Source organism: Brienomyrus brachyistius, chromosome 16 (genome assembly GCF_023856365.1).
Source record: "Brienomyrus brachyistius isolate T26 chromosome 16, BBRACH_0.4, whole genome shotgun sequence".
Lineage (NCBI taxonomy): Eukaryota > Metazoa > Chordata > Actinopteri > Osteoglossiformes > Mormyridae > Brienomyrus > Brienomyrus brachyistius.
The window spans coordinates 20,029,721-20,052,239 of record NC_064548.1 but is presented as its reverse complement, the minus strand read 5'-3'; the positions used below and the strand labels follow the sequence as shown (position 1 = coordinate 20,052,239).

The following is a 22,519-nucleotide window of genomic DNA, read 5'->3' as shown; positions in this document are numbered from 1 at the left end:
AGCTGTTTGCATAACGAGCCGATGCAGTTCAATTGAGAATCGGACCTTTTACCGACATTGTGCAACGAAATGAAAGTGAGGTCCTTTGGGCTGGGGTCCATGCGCTGGAGATGTACAGATAAGTGACCTGGAGGCTGCTGTACTGATCAGGTTAGTCTGCTTAGGGTGAGCAGCGTCTCAGAGCAGCCCCAACGAAAAAAGAAAAAAAAACCGTGTCCACAAAGTGCTGATTTCCTGTGAGGTCCCGCTGACTGTCCGCGCCAGATGTTAGCGGCATCTCAAAATGCCCCCGGGGGCAAATAAAACACTAAACTTCCTGCCTGCGCAGTTTAACTGTAACAGCCGCGGTCATTCGTCACTCTTCTACCGGAGCACGACTTCAGGGGTGGTACCGCCTGAGAGGAGAGCGAGGCCCACTTGGTGTCAGAGCAGAGCCCAGTGCAGAAGCACCGTTGTCCAGTGACTCCTGTGAAAAAGGACCAAGCGCCTATTAATGTTCGGTGCTCACATCTGGAAACTGTGAGCACACACACTCTGCTTCCCTGGGGATGCCTCTCTGCTTCCTATGCATGGCTAATAGGGGCTACAGGCTCCAAGCAAAGGCCTGGCTAATGGATTAAAGGTCTGGCTGAAAATCAAGCTTGGGCTGGAAGCCATTATCACAGCCGGCGCTTACAATGGCCTGGGTGCCAAGCCAAATGACCTATCACCTCCAGTCCTGGGAGCCTTCACACTGCCATGCTTTCACCACAACGGACATCAGAACCTCACTCCGTGGGCGGGGGGGGGGGGGCGGCACTGGTGAGCCTCGTTGTCATGCCTCACACTTGCAATGCACTGGCGGACCGGCATCAGTCATCCTTACCTGGCAGATTCACTCATCCCTGCTCATACGACCCGCAGAAGAACCATAATGCAAAGCAAAGCTAAGAACTTTGATGCCTATTTCAGAACGTCATTGAAGCACATCTGACAGGCCCGAGACCACACCCACCACCTAGTTATGCCCTGTGGTTAACCGGGTAAAGTGTCATCATCGCACACCTGCCCTGGAGGGTCGGCTGGACATCGGCCTTCTCCCGTACTGCTGCTTCACGCTGAACTTCTGCAAGCCCAGCAAGCTTACGGTCTTGGTCACAAAGCCCTTGGCAGTGGACCTGCAACCTGACTCATGGTAGGATTACTCTCACAAAAGCACCAGGCGTTTTACATCGCTCACTTAAAGTAAGTGATACCAAGAGGGGAATGTAATTAATCATCTGCCGCTGCAGCCATAAACCTACACGGCGAATTTGTCTTTAATCAGTAAAACACAGATATTGCTGAGCTTCACTTATTTGTATCGACTTCACTCCGCCTGCATTGTCCAAATCCTCAACACCCTCATGTACTAGGCTGCCATGTGCCGCCCAATTTCATGCAGAGATTCGGCTCGGAAGGAGCAGGTCACCTTGAGAATGGAGACAGCTAATGGACAGCCACGATACTGGCAGTCCCTGGGTTAAAAACATCCGACTTACAAACAGCTTGTACTTACGAACAGTCATAAAGCCTGTTATAGTACAAAATCAGCTTAGATACAACGGTTCGTAATAATGAAGGTACGCACCACTTTGTGACACCTCAAAACACTGCACAGCTTCAGCAGTTCATCCGCTCAAGGTACAGTACAGTATGTACTTATCTTTATTATTACTGTATAATTATAGCTATGTACTCCATTACTATTTTTCTGACTTACCTACAAATTCGACTTAACGACACACTTAGGGATCAGATTTCTTTCGTAACCTGGGGACGGCCTGTCATTTACGAAGTGCACCCACATTTACATGGCTCCAAAGAGTTGCTCCGATACTGGGCTAACCCTATAACAGGCTATATTCCCAGTCACCTTTCCCCACAGTCAGCACTCCCCCCAGTTCATCCCTCCTGCAGGAATCTGACCACTACACCATACTGGTGCACGTGCAAAATGAAAGGGGGGCTTATTTGACTCCGGAGATACTGTAAGATAACACTGTTACTCATCATCACGTCATATTTCTGACAAGCCTCTCAGCAGAGCGTCTTTCCAACGGTTTAGCGAGTCTGACATCTCAGGGAAAGTCTCAACATGAACATTCACTAAGGGCCTGAAATGCCTGGATGCATTTTCATGACAAGAAAAGCAGGTGACCCTGAAGCTCAGACAAGTGCTGTCGCTTTGAAATTCACCGCCTCGCATTCACATCCACACACCTGCGCACCACACCTATAAAATTCTCAAAACAGTGTCAGGCAATTAGAGAGCATTTAGTTTCACTTACTATGGCAGCTAGGATCCACTGTTATCAGTCACCATTATTCACTACTCATTCATGTGACTGGCTTGTGCTTTTACCCAATAAAATGTACTCAAACCTCAGAATAAGGTAAAGTAATACAGGCAGATTTCTTAGGTAAATTCAGGCGAACCAAAATGTCTCCAAGAAGAGAAACACCCACAGTGGGACTCAAACCTGTCCTTTTTTGTTCATGAGTCAATCGTGAATGAATAAGAGACTCAACTGGCTAGGATATGGAGAGACCTCATCCATTAAGTTACAATGCATTAAGGGAATGACACATGAGATGTGAATGGCTGCATGCTAATCAGGCCGAGGTTAAGTGGGACGCGGAGAAGACTTTGATGCAACCTTGGAGAGGTGGTTCTGACGCCCCGCTCTGCTTCCTCCGAGCGCATTTCAATGTGGGGGAAATCTGCAGCTCACTGTACCCTATAACACGCTTGTGATAACAGCCCCGCAGCAGCACCGCATGCCCTGACTCTCCTCTATACTGATCCGGCTCAAAGGCCCGCGGAAAGCTACAAGTCCAGGAAAACGGACCCATTTCCACGCAAAGGCACATATGAGTTTTTCTCAGGGCCCATCAGAGGACACGTCACCAGAGAATGAGGTAGGATGATTCAGACTGTGCTGATGTATGAAAGGTGGATTATATAGAAATGTGTGGGAGGCAGCCTAGCGTTCGATAAACTGGACCTTAGTCAGAAAGTATGGCCGCGGTGTTGAACCCGTAAGCGACGTATATTTTGTAAAATCAAAGGCCATAAAATGCTTTGTTGTAAGAATGTATAAAAGTCTAGATCTGTGAGACAAACTGCTCACTCTAGAAAGTTCTAGAAAGTCTCAGAAATAGGAGTACCACCTCCTGAATCCCTTAATGGAATTCAATGCTGCCACCTGCTCAGACAGGAAAACAAGCACCGAAGAAGCAGCCCCAGGTGAGAACCTGCCTGTTTAAAGGACGGGGGGGGGATAGCTGTTCTAAAAATTTTGACCGAAGAACACTTAGAAGGTCTGACTCAGCAGGAGCACATTCTATACCACCCCAGAATGGATCACACATCTACATAGGCATGTGTGAATCTATAAGATAAGACAGACTTTATTGATCCCATGGGAAAATTCATGCTGCTTTTACGCACAAGAATTTCCCCCAGCGTTCAATAAAATTTATCTTATCTTAGGGACTGAGAGCTCAACTCACACAGATGGACGGCAGCGGTCACGTAGACAGAGGCACATACACACAAACACGCCCTCACACACGGCTGGCTATTACCATTCACGTTTATTCACCATCTCGCCCCCCAGCACAAAGAAATGCTTGCACACCAGCCCTCCAGAAATCAAGGGAGTTTTGGTGGCGTGAGCTTGCTGGCTGTGGGTGACAGAGGTGAGCGAAGAAACCTTCATGTCAGGGGGGGGGGGGCAACCCGCCCCCTTACCCCAACAGCCAAAGTCTCCTGTGATCTTGTGACTGTGATCGATTCCAGATTCTTGCCCCGATAATTACAACGACCTGAGGCCATGCTGACGTAAGGATACCCACCCCACCGCCAACAGGCTCCAGGGGTGCGATACAAGCTTCTGCATTTCGCCTAATGCACTTTGCCGACCCCTGTTTGGCTGCTCTGCCTGACCATGGGAGCTGCTCCTTCTCACAAGCTGCGGCGAACGCACTGGCTTACATGTCAGCTTATTCCAGGAGGGGGAACGTTTGCTGGCAGTGTTTGTCGCTGCTGCGGCGCCTGGGCTACGTCTGCCAGATGTTCGCAGATCGTTCCGTAGCTTCGAATGCCCTGAAAAAAGTAGGGCTGCAGATGGGCAGGAACGAAAAGGCGAATGCAGGCCGAAATGATTTCTGGGATGTTCTTGTTCTCCGACAAGGCGTGAGCGGAACCCAAAGGAGGTTCTTAACCACAAATCCAGTCTGTTTACAGTTGCCACTCATCCTATCTCTTCTGCTTATTGTTCATTTTTCACCTTAGATCCAGACCTGTTTGCTGTTTTCACCCTTACCTGTTCATTGTGACTATAAATCAATGTTATCTGTGTATCAGTGACAGGTTGATAACACAAGAAAAAAATCAGGTATCTAGTACTATTCTGCTACGATCATTAATTACAAGTAATACTGCAGTACTTCTAATATTATTAATCAGAAGTAGCAATACTGTTATTTATGCAATATTCTACAAATGTTCTCAGAATCAGCACATTGGAGTGTTCTCAGAAGAGACATTTTTAGGAAAATGAAGGTTCGAATTACTATTTTTTTTTTCAGATGGAGTTTTCAGAGAAAAGCAAACTAGTTGTACCTAGATTTTATACCAAGATACACAGAGGCATCATAACGTAAACCCATTACTAAGCGGTAGTAAGAAGTTCAAGATTTTGCATAGTGAGACACCGTCAACAAAATGGGTCAGACTTTTAAAGATTTCCGCAAAACTGAAAAATTCTGCCACGGCGAATGGCTGGTTTTTATTATTATAATAATTTTTCGTAAGATTTCTCTTTTACCAAATGAGATCTAAACGCCCAGCTTATGCTCAAAAAGCAGCTCTTACGGCTACAGCCTGGTGCCAGACACTGCCTGTATCTTTAAAGGTTCTGTCACGGCCTCGGTACCGGATCATATGCTTTAAGGCGAAAGCTTCAACATCAGTATGAACGTGATCGACCAGCAGAAATCCCTGCCTTACCGGGGGATCTCACCGGGTTCCGGTACGCAGGTAGCTCATGAATAAGCTGCATTGTGCTTCATACGACGCCGATCTGGATGAGCCGGGACGCGCAAAGCCGCAGCCCGAGGCTTAAAGACAGAACGCAATGCAGGGTTCGGTGCCGGTCTTAAAGTGCCGGCACCCGGAGGTCCATTTCAGTAACGCTTTAACACACACTGGCTGAAAGACCGACGTGGGCTTTCTGGGCGATCGATTGCCGGGGTGCCCCGGGATTTCACTCACCAACCATCTTTAATCTCCTTTTTCTATTTAAAGATTAAGCAGGACTACATTGGTGAGATAAACACATTAGGGAGCGCTTCTCCGCAGGACAGCGCTGGTGTCGTGGGGGGAGGGGGGCTGCAGGGACGCGGCCAGCCTGCGTTTCAGCACCACGTCTGCTGGACCTGCGCTCCGAGCCTCCGACTGCACCGCGCCGGTGAGAGATAGACAAAGCTGGACTGCACCTTTCCACATCACACACACATACAAGCACAATGCACAATAAATACACACACACACACCAGACACATCACACAATCCAGACCGGTCTATATGCAATCCTATTAACGCAATAAAGCACATTCTGGCACATGTTGCTCTAAGCCATGTTAAGGGCTGTTTTCAGCAGTAATGCAGGCAGCCCATGCCTAGTACAGAGGATGGATCACTAAACCTATTTCTTCCGTGTGATGAAGCTGCCAACAGCACACAATGCGAGAGCATCTTTTCATTCTCGCTGCGCTTATCTACACGTTACAAATGAACAAGCGTGACATTTCAATGATCCGCTGCACAGTCAGTCACTGTGGATTAAATGCGTATTTTCCTTTTAGCGGAATAACTTCATCTCCTACCTGGTCGACGCCGCCGGTCCGTCTGAGAGCCCAGTCCCGGAGTGAAGCGCCAAGCTGGAGCATAAGGAACGCCTTGGCCCCTCCCTCCACCGTTAGCTGCCGTAAATATACTAATACAGGGACATAGGTCCTAGGCTTCACCTGTAGAAAAACAGTAGAAAAAGCTTCTCCGGTCTTTAACCAGAAAACAGAAAAACAAATATCCGCTAATACTTACTGGTTAATATAACGGCTACAACATTCATATAAAGGTTACAATAGTTAGTGTTGTGTGATATTTCTCTTTATAATCTAACCTTTGGCGACAACATGGAAATTTCCAGAACAGATTTAGGCTACACACCACATTCACGAGTGAACTGCTATTCAGGGTGATACTGCAGAGACTATTTACCAATGCAAAGGTCGGTAAAATAAATTGAACATTGATTCAGTGACTCCTCAACAGAATTAAGGATATTTTGTAGCACAAATAAGCCAAATTAATTATACCATTTGACCGAAAAACCTACTCAACTCAGATTCCGTCCCTGGGCCCAGGAATGAACCCTTATTCCCTGGCCCCACACAGCATGAAATGATGAATCTTTGAGTCTTCATCCCGAATTCGCCCCCGCCACGTGCCTTGCTCTGCGTGTGAACAGCTCTAGTGCATCTGAAGTTACATATTTTTACCCCCAGCTCTGTGTGTGCGTGTAGGTTCTCGCTGAGTTCCCACCCGCAGTCCCAAAACACGTGTACATACTGCATGTATCGATTCCTGTAATGTGTACAGGAAAAACACCAGAGTTACTGTGGTGCTGCTCCGGTATCTAGAAAACGCAACTTCAAAGCCCACCATCATATAAGCATGGTGAAGAAACAATAATAGCAATTTGCAGGGCGTGGTGCCATTACTCGGGGGATCCTGTTAAGAAACATTCTTGTAAAGAGTTACACTGAGGTTACCACTCAACTGAAGGACGTCACTCAGGAAAACAGCAAATACTGATCTCAGACATCAATACTGACTTTCACTAGAAGCTGAAAGAAGTACCTACATTGGTGCATGATGATGTGGGAGGTCAGTTAGCCATTTGCAGCATAGCTGCTTGTGTCAGCATCACACCATATTGTCTGATGTCTTAATTTTTCTACAGCGCCCCCTTGACGCTAACTGCAAATGAACATTGAAGTATGAGTGCTCCTAGGCAGGCTCCCTTCTCGGGCACTCCTGAATAAGACAACAGAGAGGCAGTCTGACAAGTGGTGCATGTGTGGCTTTCAAGTTGGTTGGAACTTAACTTCCAGTATGTCGCCTGCAAATCCCAAGTTTTGACCGGAAAACTTCAAGATGTCAAGAAGAATGGGGGAGGTGCTGCTCCACTTCACACGTGAAGAGGCACTAGTGTTGCCATGGCTGCAACGCCTGCATAGGCATTTGGGATGGTGTAATGGCGGTTGCATAGCCACTGGTCCAGATCATATTGGCAATTGCTCATACCTTCATCACTCCCCAGGCACTGGGCTACCAGTGACAGCTTAATGTTGATGTTTACAGTCACCTGCTCCAACTCACATGGGAAGCAGTCGGCACAGCAGCCGACTCTCTGCTGAAACAGAGAGACACCCGATGTGCATTTTCAGTATAGTATGGTACTGCTTTCTAATCATGAGCCTGTTTTAGAATACGTATCTGTATCTATGTAGACCACATTAGTCAGTCTGTTGAGTCTACAGCAAAGGGCAGACTTGTTTACAAAAGGGCTGTAAAAAGGCCAGGCAGCCTGACAGAGTCTGTGGGGAATGAGACGTATGCGGGGTGGATTCGGAAAGTCACGTGACCAAACGAGGGAATGACGGCAGGCAACACCAAGGTGCCGTCTACAAGGGAGTTTACACATTTTAGGATGCTCAAATTTCACCCAGGGGGAGTTTAAATGCGACACCGCTCTTCCCCTGCCACCATTTAAGCATTAATCTGCTGCAAATCCCCAAGGAGCCCCTCCTGCAGGTCTTGCAGCATGACGAGCAAGCCTGCCAGTTGGAGACATACTCTCATATTTTGGCCTTACTGTGCATTTTGTCACTTGCGTTCAGTCTCAGCACAGGGAAACACCACAGCCTCAATGGGACGTCAAAGGCCTCTAGTGTCCATCCAAGCTCTGCTGGGCCGTGCCACACTCTAGGATTGGGCCCAAGCCTTTCCAGCTGCTAGATCAGCACTAACTGGCAGCCAGTGGTATCCGGCTTTCTCCAGGGGTCAGAGCTGACCTAGAGCATGACCACCAGAGCCCAGGAACAAACACTGATACTGTGTAAAACATCAACAGCATGAAAAAATACTCCCTGACACATGCCTCTATCTTCAATGCACGTTCATGCTGACATAAGCATATGCAAGATTGCCTGTTTCTAAGCAGGCACGTTTCTGGATATACTTTTCCTCCATCATTCTTAATAAAAATAAACACCGCTGTTCCACAATCCATCAATAAGAAAAAGGTCTCTGTTCTCTATGATGCATGCATCTCGATCATTATTTCGCAAAAGGTTGAGATTATTCACGGACCTAATTAAATGTCATTGTGGCTCATCAAACAGTCCACCTAAATGATGGTGAGCAGCAGGCTCTTGTCTTGCTCAGTCCAAGGACAAGCATGACAAACAGGGAGCCGTTGACAAAGAGCCTAAGAGAGCGGCGGCCATCTTGTAGGGGAGACTGTGATTTGAATTGTGGAACAGGCCGAGTCCTGAGGAGAACCGTACTATGCAAACATAAACAAAACAAAAATAGATACTCTGAAAAGGGAAGTTTATGGGGCCGACTGTACAAGGCTTCAGTGTTTTTAAAGGTTGCTGTAGGTGCCTTAATGGTTAAAGCACTGGCCTAGTCTCCATGTAGTAGCTGCACATGTTGCCCTCAAACAGGAAACCTTCTCAGAATCCATCCATCCATTTTCCAAACTGCTTATCCTACTGGGTCGCGGGGGGTCCGGAGCCTATCCCAGAAACAATGGGCACGAGGCAGGGAACAACCCAGGATGGGGTTGCAGGGCAGGGCACACTCACACACCATTCACTCACACATGCATATGTGTATATGGGCAATTTAGCAACTCCAATTAGCCTTAGCATGTTTTTGGACTGTGGGGGGAAACCGGAGGAAATCCCCTGATGACATGGGGAGAACATGCAAACTCCACACACATCTGACCCAGGCGGAGACTCGAACGCGGGTCCCAGAGGTGTGAGGCAACAGTGTAACCACTGCACCACCATGCCGCCCCCCTTCTCAGAATTTCCCAGTAAATGTGGAGCGACATGAAGTGCATTTTAAGCAAGTGGCAATAAAAAAAAAAAACAAGTGATGACCACAAACGGGGACCCTCTGATTGTGTTTAACGTGAAACAAATGTAACACAAATGTCAAGATACAGGTTAACAGCTGAATAAAAGCTGAACACGGTGATTGACCCAACATCATTAAAGGAACATGAGGTGCATGTGGACATCAAGGGTGATTTTTTTCATTTTCTTTTGGATGAATATATGAGGTATAAAATTGACTTAATATTAGAAACTCTATTGACATGCAGCTATTACACAACAGTGTCACCCTCTGATTACATCTGGTACTACAACAGGGTAGTGCATCTAACCTCCAGTACACTTATATCCACAAATACAGCCATCATGTTACTGCTGTTTGAGAGTAAAATGTAGCCATTAAGAATGACATAAGCCATGTATCTATGACACATTTCTATGATTATTTTAAATATGAAACACCATGTACGCTTCATGGCCTGAAATGATTCATACAGAGGGAACTGCTGTAAATTATAAAAGTAGTGCAAATAATGTAACACATAAAATATGATATAATGTATATGTACCTTATGGTGTGGCCTCAAACCTGCAGGACCACGAGTTTGACAGGCATCTCCTGCTCTGTTCCTCTCATGCTTGTGCAGGCTTGTCGCAAAATGGCCTGACATCTCTTGCTGGCTACCTCCCTGCCTTGTGCCCCTCGTATTGTTGTCCCTGAGCTAATTTTTAAAGACATGTAATAAAGTTGCAGAACACATCCATACACATATTGCAGAGACAGACAGACAGAGACGAATTAAACTTGGTTTTATTTGTGCATTTCACATGCGCATGTTGATTTTGAGTTATATATCCGGTCCTCGCGTTGCTGGAAAATCTTGGTTTCACAAAGGCAAGCAAATTAGTGGTTATAAAGTTCTTTGTGGGATTCGTGTCACGGAGCCCCAGTACAACTGGCAGCCAAACAGCCCAGAAGCCGCAGAGACCCACCTCTATATTGTGTTTTATATTTATACCACAGCCGTCTGACTTCGTGGGCTGCTCTCCGTAATGCTGTCCTTGTGCTGCTTGCTAGTGTGGAGGTGGCACTTGTAATCTTTCTGCCTATCGCGCTAACAGTGCTTAGTCGCTGATTTAACCGTTTATGGATTTTTGTACCCAGCACCTGCTTTAAGTAGGTCAACCACCCTCTGCCTCTTTCTGATACATTGATCACTTTCCCCTTATTGATGGATCACAAAATGATTTTCCATGTGTGTTACTTCATGTATCCCAGGGAAGCAATATGTAAAACCTGGACTTATTTTGACATATTCCTGTTAAGGTAAATGCACAGCCACTCGGTATCATGTTAGTATCCAACCAGAGTCAGTCACTAAAGAATCTGTCTGTCAAAGGAGTGTAGAGGTACTCAGTAAGAACCGAGAATGCAGGGCGAGCTGGTACATCACGGCTGTGAAACACCAGGCTGCTTGCTGGTCTTCAGCTCTTACTGTGCTGCATGCTGGGAAAACGTCCAAAACAGGGCACGCTGTCACTGCACCCAGAGCGGCCAGCCTCCATTCGGGCTCAGGACCTCCTCTTCCTCTTGCATCTCCCAGAAGTACCACCTGACAGCAAAGTCACTGTGCACGGCACATATTGTGCATGCTGGGTAACAGGTTAGATAATAGGTTACATAACAACGTATTAATCTGCATTGAATAAGCTAACAAGCCCCAGGCAAAAAGACACAAGGGCAAAGGAAGACACAAACAAAACAAATAGCAGATTCGCGGAAATCTCACACATAAACACGTAATGAAGCATGCTTACACATGCTATGTCCACTCCTGAAGAATTATTTATTGCATGGTTGTAAATTAGGAGGGATGGGATGGGATGGGATGGGATGGGATGGAATGGGATGGAATGGGATGGAATGGGATGGAATGGGATGGGACACAACAGGATAGGATAGGATAGGATAGGACAGGATAGGATACGATAGGATAGGATAATATATCCATATGAAGGACCTCAACCAAAGACCTGAATTAAAGGAAGCACACTTCACTAAGACATGTGATTTTGTTCTGATTGTCAGGCTCCACAAGGCTCAAAACGCTTAACAAACATACTTAAAAGCATTTGTAGCTCACACACATACAGCCATGATAGCAACGTGCTGCAGATGCTGCTGACCCATAACCCAAAACAGCATGTATCCCTTCACACCGCCCCGGCCATGAGTTCTCTGTAATCAGGGTCAACTTGCTGAAAATACACGCCAACTGAACCACCTACGTTAGACACAACACAGTTGAAGGAACACCACAGGTGTTTTTATAAAAGTGTTTAATGTTCAGATTGTGGATCAAAGCTTTAAAAGCTAGAAACTGTCCAAAATATAAAACAATTGTATAAAGTCTCGTCCGGCCATTAAAATTCATGCATCCAGTTTTGGCCGTGTGGTATCTCAGCATTACTCTCTGCAAATTGTGATGTCTACTTAGGCATCCTACAGGGGGAAGTCATGGCTGCTCACCCTGAATTAGCAACCATTCTGCCAGGAGGGAACTCGCCTGCCCCCCCCCCCCCCCCCCCCCCCCAATACCATCATGGGCGGCGGTGAAGCTGAAGCCGTCTGCTGTCCTCCTCATCATCTGTCTGACTGCGCAGACGGCTCACTCTGGGCCTTTCCGCTCCAGGCAGGACTGTCCCCACACGTCGGCCGTCATGCAGAAGGAACAGCAGGTAAACAAAAACAAAGGCAGGGGCTTCAGGACTCCACTGCGCCCCCTAGAGGGGCCACCAGGTCAGCAGCTCCACAGAGGACCAAAGGGCCAGATCTATGACTCACTCATATGGATTTACTGCCTGCAGTCACCTAAACTCCAAAATGTCCGGAGCAACAAAATATTACAATAACACCAATATGTGCGAAAGAGTATTTTTTCATCGAGTTTTAGGAAAACATTTTCAAAATAATGGTGGACTTTCTGATTGCAAACAATGGTGCAGAATGACTGTCAGTCATCAGTCCCCAGCCGCCACTGAGAATACAGGACAAGCAGACAGATAATAACTTTGTTTTATAGACAATGACAGCAGGGACTGAGAATAAGTAAACAAAGTGTGTATAACTATGAGCAGGAAGTGCTGGTTCCTGCCAGAGACAATGAAAATCCTCTTTAATTCGCACTCCTCTTAGGGACAAATAAAACAGCTTGCGAATGAAGCGATGCTGAAATTCTTCACACGGAGCCCAGAGCGGGGGCGTGACGGAGGGTTTGGAAAACTCTCCTACTGCCATTATGTACAAATAACATAAAGGTTTTATTTTTGTACTGAGCATATTGAGAACCCGATTTGGGGACTTGGGCAGGACCAGACTCATTTTCACTAAGTGGCCCGTAGCAGTGAGAACAGCTCCGCATCTCGTACCGATCGCAGCCGCCGCTCTGCCCACCTGTCAGTCCGCCTCCGGCCCCGGCCGCACTTCCAGCCGTACCAGCGGAGCCTCTCTGCGGCCTCGTAAGGCAGATGTCTGCAGGCGAAGACCTTGTCTGAGACCGCCTCCAGCTGGGAAAGGCAGCAAGAGACACCAGAACTGAAACGTGTCATAAACACATTTGTCATGACAGACTGACTGTATTAAAAGCATTAGATACAGCAGACCTGTGTTCTGTCACTATTGTCTTCTTAATCATCCACCTGCTTAAAAACTCTGGATGGCTGCCCCTTTACAGAGACAGGTCATCATAACATCTGCCCAGCAGAGAAAACAGCTACAGCCTTACCTCTACAGGGGCTTCTTCTCCAGCATCTAGAGGCCCGATCTCAATGACACGCCAGCTGTTCGAGGCAGAGGTGCGGAAATTACTGAACGGACCAGGATTATGGGTTAGACATTAGGCCCCATTTAAGTAATAATAAACCAACCTGCTGACACGTAGATCATTGACAAGTATGCAAAAAAATGATCTGCAGATCCTTAGAAACTGTGACAACATATAATCGGTATGTGTCCAAACAAGGCTTCTGTGTTGAAGTGCCGCAATAACACTAATATCTGGGATTGTGACCTTTACAAATGGGTGTCTATCCCTATGGTGGCCACAGGTGTGAGTACCTGGGTGTGATGATATGCTTCTGCTGCAATTCCTTCCTCTTGGTTGCGGTTGCCAGGGAAATGGGAATGATGACATCATCGATGTCAATAGAGAGCCCTCCACGTTGGCCCAAGCCTCCCCACCTCTGCGTCACAAAGTTAAATGGTAAATATAAAGTAACAGTGAAAAGTCTGGACTTGCCAAGCCGCCTGCAAAGGAGAGTGATAGTGTCACATCATGTGACCTGGCCGCCTGACCAGAGCGTGAAGGAAAAGCGGCCAGCGAGTGCTCAGCATTTGGGAGACCTGATTCAGGCCAGCTGGAAAAGCATCCCAGGAGGCCACTACATGTACCCGGCACAGAGGAGACAGTAGGGTCAGTCAGTCCCTGGAGCGATCGGGGTTACGGGCCTTGCTCAAGGGCCCAATGATGGCATCACTCTACTGACCATGGGATTTGCACCAGCAACCTTCTGAGTTCCAACCCATGGAGCTGTCCCCCAACAGATTATAATTTTTTTTGGTCAGTCCATAATTCCATATGTTATTTTATGATCTTGTTGTCTTTATAATTATTGTAAAATGTATTGAATATTTCAAATAGTAGGGTACCAAACTTCTGACTGTTACTGTACCTGCGCTTTCATGCAGTTAATGACCCCTAACCTCAGAGCACTGAATCACAGAAACAGAGTAAGAGCTGTAATTAGCCCTGGTAATCAAAGCAGATGTTTTCAGGCTCTGTGCCAAAAGGCTAAGCAACCCACCTGCTGTGTCAGGGTGCCCTGGGGGACCATGACCCCCTCAGGGCTGTCCTCCGTGCCCGTGGAAGGGTTACTGAAGTGGTCTGCATCTGTGGGCATGCACCACACGGAAAGCACACGCAGGTCAGACCCTGTGCCCTATTAGCATCAATGTCTTCGGGTTCCTTTGGTTGGATTCTAACCTCTGTGAATAACTTAAGAACTAAGAGTATTGATAAACACCACATGCAAGGATATCCATCATCTTACTCCACCCTCTTACATGATTGGCAGCCTCTTTCCCTGCCCTCTGAGCTCCTGTTTGAGTGAATCCGCTTCCTCCGCCCTCGTCGGGTGAAAGGAGACCCCTCTCTGTGGAACGTCTGACGCTTCGGATTGGAGCTGAACACTAGGGAATGCAAGACACAGGGGATTCCACTATGCAAAGCCAAGGCCGCACCTTATCATAAATGCAGTCATTTAAGCACTTCTCCTACAGGCTAGGCAGGTTCTACCTTTCTGAGACACATATTCCAGAGTGAAGGAGACGCGACTGGACGCTAAGAACAGCCCTCGGCACCAGCTGGAGATCAGACCACACCACACAGAGACAATGCGGCCTGCTCTCACAGCTAGAACAGAGTGTCCGGCCCAGATAAGCCAGGACAATACTAGAGTCATCAAACATCTTCATATCTCTGGCTGCAAAGCAGTAATCAGATCCAGATACAAGAACATGCTGGCAGAATTTGCGTCAGTCTCGGTTCCTCCATTGCCTCTGTCTTAAAGGGGAACTGGGGCAACTGGAGGCAATGATATGGATATATACAGTATAATAATAATAATAATAATAATAATAATAATAAGCTTTGTGCATGGAGAAGCAAAGCATAAGGCAGCTCTTTTTAATGAAGCCTACTGTATACAGCAGGTTTACAGTATACAGCAGTCAGGATGGAGATCACAGTCTCAATGCTGTAGGCTGCAGGTTTCTGGTTCCATCTGGTTCCAGTCCCAGAGACGCCGCTGCTGAAGAAACCTTGACCAGAACCGAAGGTTTGAGCAGCATTGAAAGAACCCGGCCATGACCACATAATCTCACTGTTAGCTAAGCTGGGCCTTCGAGCTGGAAGTGTGGCAAGGTACTATTCATGAATGTTTTTCGCGAAGCAATCTGGGTGACAGCAATGCGAAGACAGCTGAACTTCACCAACCCACAGGTCAACCTGTTGAAGATCCTTACCAAGCATAGGTGGGGTCCTAAATACAGCATCCCTAGATGGAGGCAGAAAACATGGGCTTGACCTCTCTATCCGAACCAGTGCTGGCTGTTGGACCCTAGCATCTCTACAGAAAGCACTTTGGAGGTAGAGGGAAAGTGGAGTCTCTGTAGATGAGACAGAATATTTCAGGATATAAAAATGAAACAGGACACCGGAACACCTGAACCTGAGAAAGTATGTTTACCTGATGAGAGGGACAGCACTGGGTGAGGCCTCATTAGCTCCGCCCACTTTATCTCATCCACTCCCACGGGGGCCTCTCTGGAGCAATGGGGCTCTGTGCTCACAGCTATTGGACAGCAGAATTCACAGAGCGGGCAAGCGAGGCTGGGCTCCTGTGCAGGCAGTAAGGACATCGACAGTCTGGGCTGCATTTTCCCCACCAGCAGAGGGCACCAATGAATACCAGAGATGAGAGTGACTGTAACAATTTAAATTAAATTAGCATTTCCACTACTGTTAGTCTGCAGTAAATCTGTGTATATAATTATTTTAAATGAAATCAGCGTCTCTAACCATTTCACAGCAGAAAAAGATACCATCTCCAGGGATTACTTATCTAATAGTGAGAATTCACACAAATACACACCTAAGATTGAAATTCTGCCCTTTCATCCAGATAGAGTTGTATGTTTCAGACAGGACTCATGATACTGCAGGTTACCACCCTCAAACAATCGCCCCACAACAGCCTGACAGTTTTAAATATCACAAAACACTAAATGCAGCTCCTTAGACTTAGCACAGACAAGGAAGCATCTATCTGTGAAGGACTCGTTGTTTTAAGCTAAAGGTTTGCCTGCTTTCCCCACTTCTGGTGCTGGGCAATGAATCAAGAGAAGCATTTTGCAAGGCTAAGCCAAACAAAGCCATAAAAATGTGAGGCTTCGTTTGCCATGTGGGGACGACCTGCGATGATTCCCCTTTTCCAGCTCGGGCCACAGCTAACCACAGACAGCAGATTTGGATGCTCCTCTTACTCCGGTCCAGTTCTTACCTGCTGCATGCCTGGACATCGGGAGTCAAAAGTGAAGAGGCGGCGCTTATGGTAGGTGAGGAGGGGGCGTGTACGAGCTGATTGGCTGGACTTCCTGCAACGACTCTGGCGCGTCGTAAGATGAACTTGTCTGAAAAAGGGAGAGACAGTCCAGTAGGACACATCAGGAAAACAGCAGCCACAGGCAAGCTCATGCAGGATAAATACAGGCTCCTCCCACAACCTCTTCCTGGAAGACAGACAAGAAAAATATCCAATGATCATTTTTGTATTAAAAGGCCCTAAATTTAATATAAAACAAATATAACTAAAACACAAATCTTACTACTGCCTTTACTTTTGTCTGGACGGTAAAGACTGGGTCATCATTTATCTTAGCAGCCCCAAACCAGGTAACATCAATGATCAAAGTGCAAGGAGTTTCTAGATTATAACTAACTGGTGGCTTAGTGTTCAATTCATTAGCTGCTAACTGGGTTAATTTACTTTTCACATTACCTAAACATTAACTAAATTTCAACAAAAGGAGTCATGTTTGCATGGAGAGTCATATGGTGTAGAGTCCATCAGCAACCTATTGTGTCACTGTCACGCACATGACGTCACCTGAAATACCATCTACAGCAGACGTGAGGAAGCCCTACTCAGTTAAAACTAAATTTATGTCCTACTTTAATTAGCAGTTTTGATGTTCATCTTTTGTACATTACACTCAAGGCTGCCCAAGTCTTTTCAGGGCCCTAAGCCACACTTGATTAACTTAGTCGTCATCTGTCATCTTCCTTCCCATTCTGACAGGCTGGTCAGATGGACAGAGGCCCCTGGAGGCTATGTTCTCTGCTCAGGGAAACACTGACGTCGCAATACACACCTAACATCAGCAGGAGAACACTGTAAACAACACATACACCACCTCACCCTCATCCTTCATTGCTGCTAATCCAGTAAATTTGGCCTAAAAATGTTTCTGGACAATGGGAGGAACACAGAAAAGCCGGATGAAGCTTATACAGACATGGGGAGAACAGGGGAACTCCACACACATGCAGAGTGGAGGCAGGATTTCAGCGTGAACATTGTGTTGTTTTAAGATAAACGACGCATTATATTAATGATTATGTACTGAGCTAACTTGCGCTGCTGAATAGCTCTGTGGTAATTGGGCTATAGGTTTTCAGTAATGAAGGACAGTAAGATCAGAGGACGTTGCTCCTACTTGCTCCTGTCGGTCCCCTTGCTGGGGAGGGTGGGCTCCGGCACGGTCAGGGGGGCTGAGCACAGGGGCTCCCTCAGTCTGCTCACAATCTGTGCCAACTGGGCGCTCTGAAAGGTACACCAGTATCACGTTACGGCCCGTTGGCTGCCCAGGTTACTACTGCAGTTTACAGACCGGCCCTCTGATGACCTCTGACCCCTGAACAGCCATTCATCATGCTTTACATAAAACGTCCAGCTGTGTGTCTGTGAAGCCTCACCTGCCTCTCGATGTTCCTCAGGAGGCGCGTGGGGCTGCTGGGCTCTGCCTCCGGATCGGAGGCGGAGTCATTAGAGCAGCAGGGATGAGCAGAGGAGGGTCCCGTCTGCAAGGAGCATGCCTGTTGGCCCATGTTGCCTGCTGAGGACCATGGCCCTGCCAGGACCACCCGCCCCTGGGAGACACACACACCAGGAAACTTCCTCAGCAGCTACAACGAGGAAGTGCCATGGGAGGAAAGCCCCTTTCAATCATTACACACTGCACAGCGTCCAAGTCTGACGACATCATACATAGAAAGGTGATACTTTAACTCTAGGAAGCAGATTAAGAACCATGTTTATGGAAGTTATTTTTCACTAGAAATGGAGAGAAAGTATCCATGCGAGTAGACTAATGGCTATAGCAGCAGAACCGTGATGAATCTGCCTAAAGTTGGCATTGTTCTGGGCTCCCACCTTGTTGGAGACGATCCTCCTGTGAAAGTTATCGAGCATCTGGATCTGGGCTCCCAGTTCTGCCAGTCGCACCTGCAACCAGGCCCAACGGCTGCCGATCTCAGCGCGCTTGTTCTGCCAGCGCCACTCCCGCCCGCCGCGGCTGTCAGCATGGAGGGACTCCATCAGAGCGCCCCCTATAGCCAGTACCCATCCCTACACTCACATCATGAACACACTGTAGCAGGTCATTCCTAGCCCAAACCCCACCCGACATGACAACTAAAATACCGCTGGTTAACTAACCATATACAGGTCATAATTCGGTCTGATGAAATCATGACATAATGCAAAGTGGAAAACGAGCATCCAAATCACTGCTATTCCATTTCCAACAATCTGTTACAGCTACAGAGAGGATGCTGGGATTAGCTTACTGTCCTGCTTAGCAGCTAAAATACCCACTTTTACATCAAAGAAGAAGTCACACATTTTTCTGTGGAACAGTGAGGTTCTGCTTTCAGCCCCATTGCTGTGGATCGCTGTGTCAGCTGCTGTTTCCGGTCAGGTTGTCCTCCCAGCTCCACACTGCGTACAGTAAGGTGCCCAAGGAAGCTGTTTCTGGTTGGCCCCCCATCCTTTGGCTTGTTCCCTGCCGTGCAGCTGTAGCGTCCAGGATTGACTCCGAACCCCCCGTGATCTTGAATAGGACGAGCAGTTTCAGAACGTGGATGGACGGATGGATGGATGGATGGGTGGGTGGGAGCGGTTTCCTTTCCCAGACAAAAGGCTGGTGAGCTCGCAGAGTGATTAAGCCCCAGTCCCTGAAGGAGGAGGGCTGTGGGGTGTGTGACTCTGTAGTTTCCTCCCGCCCACTGGGCCAGCCGTTACGTCCAGGGAAATCCCTTAATCCCGGAGCCGGGGAAAGCCCCTGGACCCCTTCGGCCCTCCACAGCCATCTGAACTGGGACCAGACCCAGATTATCCCTGCCAGCTAAGGACCGCAATGAGCATAAACCTCTCCGTGCCAGATACGCGGTGCGACCAGAAGAACGAGGACCCAGACAGACCGCAGAGAGAAAGAACCGGTATCCCCAAGATGAATGGAGCCCCTCTAGCTTCCTCTAAGCATATTGTACAGGAAAGTGTCTCTGTGCAGCTACCACTCAGACACATGTAAAGGGACAAAGTTTATTTATTAATAAATAGTGGACAGTATCGGTTACCATCTGCTCCCAGTTTCATGCACCAGTTAGCATAGCATTGGGTTACAACCTCAGCAAAGCGAGACTGTCCCCATGCCAGAGCCTACTGAGCGCGTTAGAGACTAAGGGAGAGGACCATGGGAAGGGGGCTGAAGGATCGGCCCAAAGCCTTGTGAGCAACCAGGACAACAGGGCTAATGTCTTAGGAGCCAGGGAGCCTCACAGCACAATCTTAATGGCGGAAAAGCCCAACATGAAACCAAGAAAAAGAGCAGAAGAAACAGCCATCAAACCAGCAGTCGGACAGGCTTACAGCACATCACTGTGGTCCGCAAATTCCCCTCACATTCCTGACTTACACCGGGGCCCCGTTTTACTGTAAATACTAAACGTCAACCATATCGACAGAAAGTGAAGAAAGAAAACCCAGAGACAAATGAGGAAACATATCCGCCACCACTAAATGCGGAGCCTGCAAATGCTGACCCAACAAAGACGTCAGGCTTCAGTGAACAACCCGACTGCAACGCTCTCTGTGTGATGATTATCACACCAAGAAGTGTAAGATGCTTGTGAAGGCGTGACACACAATACCTAAGCTTTTAGAGAACAGAGGAGGGGGCTTTTCTTGCATTTTTGCTCTCTGCTGTCTCGCAGGAGCGCGTGGACGTGCTCTTGGAGGCATCCAGAATTATTTGCCGTTTGCCAGCATTTGAAACTCTCTCATCACCAGAACGGTAACCATGTCAAATTTATCGTTCCTATTTCTAAATTACTGGAAGTTTGATTCTGAAAGGGGAGGGGAATAATGTCCTCCAGGGTATATCAAGCTGTTTCTTCTAACCCTGCCCTGTTTCTCTCAAGGACGAGACCTTGTGGGGGTGAGGAGACTTTAGCCATATTGTCCTTGATTTGGTGCTTATCTGCTGGTGCGATTGGAGAGACTCCAAAGATACCCACCCACTCCAAATCAAACATGACTGCTGCTCTTGATGAAAGCTCTGCGCTCGCATTGTCTCTTTCAGCTGTGCAGGTCACTTCGGATTCAGGCTTCTATCAGCCGTGGCTCTATGCCTCCTACTTGAGTGGTCCTTCAGATCAAGAAAAGCTCTGAGTGCTAGGAAGTTGGGGCCGCCAAGCGAGATGGGACGTGCACGTAGCGCTCTCGATGGCAATCAGAAGACAAGAATGTTAAGCAGCTGTGAAGAGGTGACAAGGCTCGAGACAAACCGATGCTGCCACGCAATTGGACAAAGCCAAACCCGGCAGAGTATAACCAAATGACTCTGTGTGTTTCTAAACATCTCTGCAGTGCTTCACGTTCCCAGTGCAGCACTGCATGCTCTGATGTTTGAACCCTGCGCTTTCAGTTTAAATAAGGGATGCGTTTCATTGGCTCACACAATGCCCGCCTACAACAGGAATGTAAACTTCTGCTGTCTGAGTGTAACTGTAGAAAATCTAAGGCACTATGTCATATAAACAGTGGCATGTTAGAGCAAGGTGTCTGCCAAGCCAGTGAATATGAATGTATGAGTGCCGTGTTTGCGTGACGATGCTTTTAGAGTCAGTGTATTAAACCATTACACCCATATGGACACAGAGCCAGTGTCCATATGGTGCATCGAAAGTGAGAAATAACAGATTACACAGAGCTCGACCAAACCAACGTGTTCTTCAGAAAAACAACACTGGGGTTTCTACCATTTATGCACTTCACAGGATGCTGTGATCGACAAGTGGACCACACCTACAGGAAGAAGCTCCTCTATCGGTCCGCTACTCACACTTGCGCCCCCTGTGGTCCTGGTGTGACATCGCGGTCAGGCTCCTCATCTGAGCTGCTCTCTGTGGCATCAGAGTCAAGCTGAGCCTCTTTCATGACCACCTGAATACGGCTGGCAAGGCGCTGGATGTCCCTCGAGGCATCCTGGCCCTGACGAGCATGTGTGAGACCAGCTTCTGCAATCCCAGGGAAGCTCGACTCCTGTGGTAGAGGACCAGGGGATGCTGGGAGTGCGTCCTTCTCAAGACACCGCTCCCTCAGGGTGTCCAGCTGGCGGACGAAGTGCTGGATGGTGTGCTCCCCCAGGAGAGTCCTGACGCGGCGCTGCATGAGCGTGGCCCGCCTGACCAGGCTCCAGTGCTGGGAAACACAGTGAACTCTTCGATCCCACACCTGCTGCTCTGTACGCAGGCCGCTGGGCTGAAGCTGGGACAGCTTCTCTTTCGCAGCTGGGGCTGTAGCTCCAGACCTATGCAGCCAGCTCCTCTTCTCCCCAGAGGGCTTAAGCGTGAAGGACTCTGGCAAAGCTGGCGACATTACTAAAGGCCCTCGCGGTCAGAGTCATGTAAGGTAGAAAGGATCCCCCGGCTGCAATTTAGAAATAGCTCTAAAAGTCGGCACAAGATCTTCTGTGCAAGGAGGACTTGCTGAGATCTTCGGTGAACTCGGAAGCAAGGAGAAAAAGTCTCTACGGGTGAAAGAACATTCAAATACAAGCAGCTTGTCAGAAGTGGTAAGCTATTCAGTTAAATGGGTTAAAAAAAGGTTAAGAAAATTGCTTATAACATTCAGAAACTAGTGGGCTAATTCATAAAAATCAGGCACAGAAGCAACACTGCCATTTAACAGTAAGTAGCACGCTTTTGTAATACACTGTCTAATTAATGTCTATTAAAAAAAGGCTTGTCTGTTGCAGGAGACCTTCCCTCACTTACATTCATCACAGCTCCATTTGCGTCCTGGTACCCAGACTGTCCGACAGACCCGCTTGCGCGTCTTTTCTCCCAGACGTAACCTGCCTGGGCGGGTCTATGCAAATCACCGCGATGGCGTCAGCCAATAGGAAGGGCGCCAGGAGCCCTAGTATGAAATTTCACCTACGTTGCCTTTCCGAACAGCGTTTTCATTTTAACTTTTATACAGTCTACTAATATACACGTGTTTAAATATACCGCTCGAACAGATCCCCATGAAACTCCTGGTTTAGTTGATTTTTTCTATATCCAATTATTGAGGTAGTTTTGCTCCCTCTGCCGGAGACCCCCGTGCTCTTCAA

The 22,519-nt window shown here is 47.7% G+C and overlaps 2 protein-coding genes across 9 annotated transcripts in view; both read right to left on the bottom strand.

Moving 5' to 3' along the window:
- map2 (microtubule-associated protein 2) overlaps positions 1-5,967 on the bottom strand; it is a 76,619-nt gene extending 70,652 nt beyond the window's left edge. For all 8 annotated transcript variants that reach the window (XM_048978944.1, XM_048978946.1, XM_048978947.1 and 5 more), the window contains exon 1: positions 5,914-5,967. The gene's annotated coding sequence lies outside the window, so the exon portion shown is untranslated. The remainder of the gene's footprint in view (positions 1-5,913) is intronic.
- A 5,229-nt stretch (positions 5,968-11,196) lies between these two features.
- On the bottom strand, positions 11,197-22,488 carry kansl1l (KAT8 regulatory NSL complex subunit 1-like). The gene is made up of 14 exons (XM_048977761.1): positions 22,179-22,488; positions 21,245-21,931; positions 18,274-18,415; positions 17,817-17,990; positions 17,558-17,664; positions 16,342-16,471; positions 15,529-15,712; positions 15,305-15,448; positions 14,345-14,470; positions 14,086-14,171; positions 13,340-13,464; positions 13,008-13,062; positions 12,677-12,789; positions 11,197-11,921 (listed from the first exon to the last, which is right to left on the bottom strand). Exons 2-14 carry the CDS (start codon positions 21,778-21,780, stop codon positions 11,867-11,869), a joined length of 1,977 nt encoding a protein of 658 aa, XP_048833718.1. The 5' UTR covers positions 21,781-21,931; positions 22,179-22,488; the 3' UTR covers positions 11,197-11,866.
- Positions 22,489-22,519: the final 31 nt, after the last annotated feature.